Genomic DNA, 6,086 nt, shown 5'->3' with positions numbered 1-6,086 from the left:
GAACTTTAAGGCACTATTTATTGATACTATTAGGCCGAATGTGGTTATTCACTGACAGGTTGTTCTAGATGGTCTGCACCCTCCTAGACAAGTTACTGAGCAATTAAGCTACATCACAGCTGTGCAAAGCTCCGAATGCTCACAGACAGATGGGTACATAACAGAGACCATCACCATCCTCCCCCCTCGCCCCCAGACAGCTGTATTGTAGGCATCAGGACTGCCTGGGATCCTCAGAAGTGGAGCTAGCAGCAACTGGAGTGAAGACCCTCACTGAGGGCACTCCAGCCAACACCCTTAAAAGCAACAACAAATCATTTCAAACTTATTAAGAACCTGGAGAAAGTCCCTGGTTTATAAGACAACACATTCCATCCCTAGCAAATATTTTCTTCTTTAAGACAAGTCTTCCCTCCTTACCCCCACCCCTCCATTTTGCCCTTTCACAAGGGGTTTACAGTCCACAACATACAATAAAAGAGAAATGCCTCAGCAGCAGAATAGGCAGAAGGAATGGGTAACTGCTTTGTTGGGGCCAGCAAGTAACTATCCTTCCAGGAAAGGTTTCGTTCAGGTCTCCATTAGTAGGTGGGTCAAGAGAAGTCTTCCAAGTCAATGGCAGGCAGTGGAGTCCTCCAGTAGGCAAAGTGGCTGTACTCTGGCCAAGACAAAGCAAAGCTCCCTTTCTGACCTAGAGGGGGGAAGATCAGTTCTACCAGCTCAGTCAGTCGTTCATACCTATGAGGGAAGAGATCAACATTCAGGATCAGAGAAAATCTTTCCTCTTCGGCCTTCATTCACTGACCCAGGCACACAAAACATGCTAGCTAAAATGGTCCTTAGGACAGTCCTTACTCTGGGGTCAATGGATGTCCAAGTTAGCCTCTTCTTAATGTCTTGAGCACATTGACAGTTTGTGCAGAGCGCACAGCATTTCTTGCCCATACCAGGCCCCACCCATGTGTGGGTGCTAACCCCACTGCTATCACAAAGGCCCCAGAGAGAACAGGCAATCCATGGCCTCACTCTGCAGGACACAACCCTAGTCACGGAGGCCTTTTTTTCCTTAAGGAAAACTCTTCACAGGAAGAGAGCAAGATAACACTGATAGATAACACTGGGAATCTCTCAAAAAGGGGGAGGGGGTTCAACTCATTCCTGAACCTGCCTGTACAGCTGGAGCTTCCCAAAGGTATTGTTTCATGCAGGTACACATTAGCATGCCCCCAAGGAAAGCATGAGCTAACCCCTTTCTCACCAGGGGTCACAGAGGGCCTCTGCACCCTGTCACAGACATTCACTGGCATGAACTTCTTCACCTATTAGCTAGAGGACTTTGCAATCTTCCTCACAGTCCATGCTGGGCATGAAGAGCGAGGTTGGGTACAGAGGAGAGAGGGAGATGGTAGAAAGGACATCCCAGGATAAGAAGAACAGGCAGGCTTACGTGGACTTATGGTTCTTGGTGACCTCCTGGATCAGCTCCCCCTTGGGATTCACAGTGAATATACGACACTCTGGCAGCCCCACTTGCTTGTAGGCATAGACATCCTGCCCAAGAAAGGCCAGAAAAGACAGATTAGAGCTACAGAAGCACTTGTCCCCCAGGAGGTCATTCCCACTAGCAACCAGGAGGGTGCCCCTCACATTAACTCTGTTCCCAAAGGCGGCATGAAAGGGCTGCTGTGCTGAGCCAAACAGGTTCCGAATGTCTGTCAAGCAGGCAATTTTGAACACCTCTGGCTTTTTCTCAATCACCTCCCTGCAACATAAAACATAAGAGTATTACGGCAAGGCCGTTCTATGAGCCAGAACATCTTACAAAGCTGCTTCAAATCTTCCGAAGGAAGGTTCAAAGACAGTAAGAGCACCTTACACTGCTGGAGCAACAGTTATGGCAAAGAGGAAGTCTTAGCCACCCTTTCAACCTATCTAGAAGTCTCTAGAATATTAAACATGGAAGATCCTGCCAAGGAAGGAGGAACCCATCAAGTCCTCCCACCTCTTGGACCAGGGCACCAAATGCCTGGAGATAGAAAGTGCTCACTGCATCCATGGTGCTGCAGAGGGAGGGGCTCTTGCTGAACAAGTGGTGATTTTACATAGAATTGCAATGCCAGGCACCATCAGATGAGATAACACAACAGCAAAGGGGACAGGCATCCAGGCTTCCAAGTCAGGACCATGTTAGGTATTTTTCTTTGCTATTAAAGGCCTTAACCGGTAGGACAGAAGAGGTAAACAAATCTCCAGGCTTAACCCATGATAGGGCAGTATAACAGCAGATAACCTAAAAGCCTATGCCTGCAGCAAGACCAATTCCAGGGAACCAGTATCTGGGCTTCAGTACCTCAGCAAGAAGGCATTAGAAAGTCTGTAATACCTGTCACACATGTACAGGACTGCTGGCTAATATTCCAGATGCTGGGTATTAAGTTTTGGCAGCAGGGTTGGTTTGTGCCTGGGATGGGTGGCAGGCAGGAGGGAGGATATACCCATAGGATCTATTAAAGCAAAGAAGGGCAAGCACATGGTGATCACACACCATGCGGTGAAGAAGTCTGTATGGGCCTCTGCACCTCTCTGGTCTGTCACATTACTCCCATCATTGCAGGGGGCCTGCCAGTGTCCTCAGTCTCATGTCCTGGAGAAGCCAACCTCCCCATAGAAAACAGAGCCCAGGAGGAGCCATCCCAATGGAGAGAGGCAGAAGCAAGCACAAGCACAGCTGTTCAGAGGCAGCTGTTCTGTGGTGTGTTACCTGTGAAGAGCTGAGAAGAGGCTGCTGGGGGCCAGCAGGATGGGGCCCTTTGGGAGGGCACAGCCCTGGTCGTTGACCCATTTCAGGTACCCTTTGGTGATATGTGCCATGCCAATGGCCCTGGCTGAACAGTAGAGGAACTTATAGCCATTCCTAGAACACAGCAGGCAGCAAGAGTCAGATGCCTGTCTCCTTTCCATGTGAGATCCTACTCCTTTAAGCCCCTTGCCAGGATTGAGTAGGGGAGGGAATGTGGGACCTGTACACTGAGGTTATCCAACCCCCCCCCCCCCTTCAGCACTGCAGCATCCCAGCAAAGCTGCTCTTCAGTGCTCTGCTAACCTGGAGAGGAGAGTGCACAAGCCATTCATCACAAAGCACCTGGGCCCAGGCCCCACAGGAAGAAGCTGTTAGTAAGCTCTCCCCAGACTGTACTCATCAAAAAAGCCACCACACCATTAGAATCATAGAAAATTAGGGTTGGAAGGGACCTCAGGAGGGCATCTAGTCCAACCCCCTGCTCAAAGCAGGACCATCCCCAACCAGATCATCCCAGCCAAGGCTTTGTCTAGCTGGGTCTTAAAAACCTCCAAGGATGAGGAGTCCACAACTCCTCTAGGTAACCTGTTCCAGTGATTTACTACCCTCCTTGCGAGAAAGTTTTTCCTAATATCTAACCTAAACTTCCTTTACTGCAGCTTGAGGCCATTGCTCCTTGTTCTGTCATCTGCCACCACTGAGAACAGTCCAGCTCCATCCTATTCAAAACCACCCTTCAGATTGTTAAAGGCTGCTATTAAATGCCTCTGTCTTCTCTAGGCTAAAGAAGTCCAATTCCCTCAGCCTCTCCTCAGAAGTCATGTGTCCCAGCCCCCTATCTATTTTTGTTGCTCTCTGGTGGACTCTCCACAACTTGTCCACATCCTTTCTGAAGTGGAAGGCCCAAAACAGTACTCCAGATGTGACCTCACCAGTGTAGAACTGAAGGGAATAATCACTTCCCTCGATCTGCTGGCAACACTCCTACTAGTGCAGCCCAGTAGGCTGTTAGCCTTCTCTACAATAAGGGCACACTGTTGGTTCAGCTTATTGTCCACTGTAACCCACAGGTCCTTTTCTGCAGAAAAGGATCATTTGATCATGATCATTCAGCAGGGTCTTCTCCAGCTGGCAGCAAACTGCTTTAGCAGACCTGCAGGGTGCTTCCACCATAGCATACCACAATGCTTCCACCAACTCACTATAATGCTTCCTACCTCCTACCCAATTCATTCACTCCTTTTGAGAGAAATCCAACCTGGAAGACTTCTAGGAGACAGAAGAAAGGTCTCCCTATGTCCCCCTGCAATTCTGTTTGATATATTACACAAAGCAATACTCAAAGGGGATTAGGAGCACAGGGTGGGCAGCAGATAACATGAACAGAGCAGTAAGCAGTCTGTGATCATGATCAAATTCCTACCACACCCAGCACAATAGAGCTTGGCACAAGTGCTGAAAGAACCCAAAAGGTGGACTCATGAGGAAGCTTTGTTGTTGCTTTGTCATTCAAAGGTGAACCTAGAGCATGAGAGATATCATCATCTTCTAAGAAGGTTTACATCAGGCACTGAGCTCATGCATACACAGCACTTCTACCAGGCAGAGCAGGCACCGGGTGCTGACAAAGGCAGTGAAGCCAGGCTATTACAGAATAAGAGGCACTAAACATCCAAGATCCACACAGAAGGCAAAAGATTCAGGGTACAAACTCTCCTTAGGGAAAGATGATTCAGCTGTGGATCCCAACAGCTTCCACTGAATGAAACATGCAAGTGAAAAAGGGCTCACCCCTTTTCCAGCAGTCCTGAGCCAGGACAAGAACTCTGTCTCCTCCTTGTGCTTTGCTCACCAATTGAGGAAGCATTCTTAAGTCACCCAGATGCATCAGAGCATCAGACAGGTCAAATCATGTACACACAGTGCCCCTTAGTGGTCATATCATATGTGGGAATCCTAGCATTTGAAAACCAGGGTCATTTAGACACAACCGCACCCCACCACCACCCACCCACCCTGCAGAGGGGCAGAACAGCAGCTAGAATCAGCTTCTTCCTTCCTAATGAATGAAACCCCAATTACTTTTGTAGCTGTTAACCCCACAATGCTAACAGCAGAGAGGTGAGTTCAATCATAAAGCTGCACTGCAAGGGGCCCTTGTACCTTCTCTCAGGACATCTTTGTACCCCAAGCTCAGCAAAATCAGCACAAAAAGCATGAAGAAGCCACCAGGGAGCTGAGAAGCTCCTTAAACTACTCTGGCTTTATCTGTTATCACCATCCCTAAGCCTACTGCTAGGTGGGCAGGGAGGACAGGACAGCTCTCCTCCACGCCAGCAGCATTGGAGAGAGGAAATTTTCAACATAACCGTACAAGAGACAAGAGGGAAGCCAGGCCAGGCCCCTTCCCTGTGGGAAGAAGCCCCCAACCATGGGCTCCCAATACTCTGCTCCATCCCCACAGGTCAGAAGAAGGATACCTGAATAGAGTTCCTATTTATCCAATACCTACAAATGGATTTTGTGATAGAGTTTGGCAATCCCATGGTGAGTCCAGTCTTTTCCCAGATGTGGCAAAATGTGACCCAGAGCATCAGACCTACAAGGACAAAGGCTAGTTAGGCCAAGCAAACCAACAGAGATTCAGAACACAGGGCTCGGAGTTGTAGTAAATCACCACAACCACTTGAACAAGCCTTTCAATGGCGCATTTGCCTTGACGGAGTACACCACAGAGAAGGGGAGAAAGAGCAGCCCCTTACTTGGTGATGGTCCCATCAATATCCGAGATCACCACCTTGTCATCCCATTTCCACAAGTAGATGGTAGCCTCACAGCGACATGTGCCCTGGTATTGGGTGGTGATGCTGAACACCACCTCGTTGGGGCCATCCCGCAGATTTAGCCTCTTCTATATACAAAGAAGAGAAACACATTAGCATTCACATAGCAACATTCCTTCCAGGAGAGCTTCAGGAGTAACATGCAAGGCTGCATTTTTACCCTGGCCAGCTATATTCCCATAGAAATACAAGAGAAAGGGACATACATGGGCATGTACATGCAAAATTACACAGCTTCCACACTTACTGAAATACAGCCCCTCCCTGGTTTAACAGTACTCACTAAGAAACCCTATGAACAACAGCTTTGAACTATAACCAGTTGAAACCAGGACCCATTTCAGGGAACAAATAAGGAATTACTAACATTGCAATTTGGCCAAAACATCCAGGTTAAAGACACCCATCCTTGCTGAAAGCGTCATGGGGTCACAGAATCATAG

General features: G+C 48.4%; 1 protein-coding gene across 4 annotated transcripts in view; it reads right to left on the bottom strand.

Annotated features, from left to right (window-relative positions):
- Positions 1 to 6,086, bottom strand: part of LPIN3 (lipin 3) — a 53,878-nt gene continuing 47,792 nt past the window's right edge. For all 4 annotated transcript variants that reach the window (XM_019509797.1, XM_019509798.1, XM_019509794.1 and 1 more), the window contains 6 exons: positions 5,563 to 5,711; positions 5,313 to 5,399; positions 2,762 to 2,914; positions 1,648 to 1,762; positions 1,448 to 1,551; positions 1 to 738 (listed from right to left, as the gene is read on the bottom strand). In XM_019509797.1, the coding sequence (XP_019365342.1) occupies positions 594 to 738; positions 1,448 to 1,551; positions 1,648 to 1,762; positions 2,762 to 2,914; positions 5,313 to 5,399; positions 5,563 to 5,711 (753 nt within the window). In that variant the 3' untranslated portion in view covers positions 1 to 593. The remainder of the gene's footprint in view (positions 739 to 1,447; positions 1,552 to 1,647; positions 1,763 to 2,761; positions 2,915 to 5,312; positions 5,400 to 5,562; positions 5,712 to 6,086) is intronic.

Source organism: Gavialis gangeticus, unplaced genomic scaffold (genome assembly GCF_001723915.1).
Source record: "Gavialis gangeticus isolate Ggan-Ray unplaced genomic scaffold, GavGan_comp1, whole genome shotgun sequence".
Classification (NCBI taxonomy): Eukaryota; Metazoa; Chordata; order Crocodylia; family Gavialidae; genus Gavialis; species Gavialis gangeticus.
The sequence above is the reverse complement of the archived record's forward strand: the minus strand, read 5'-3'. Positions and strand labels throughout refer to the sequence as shown.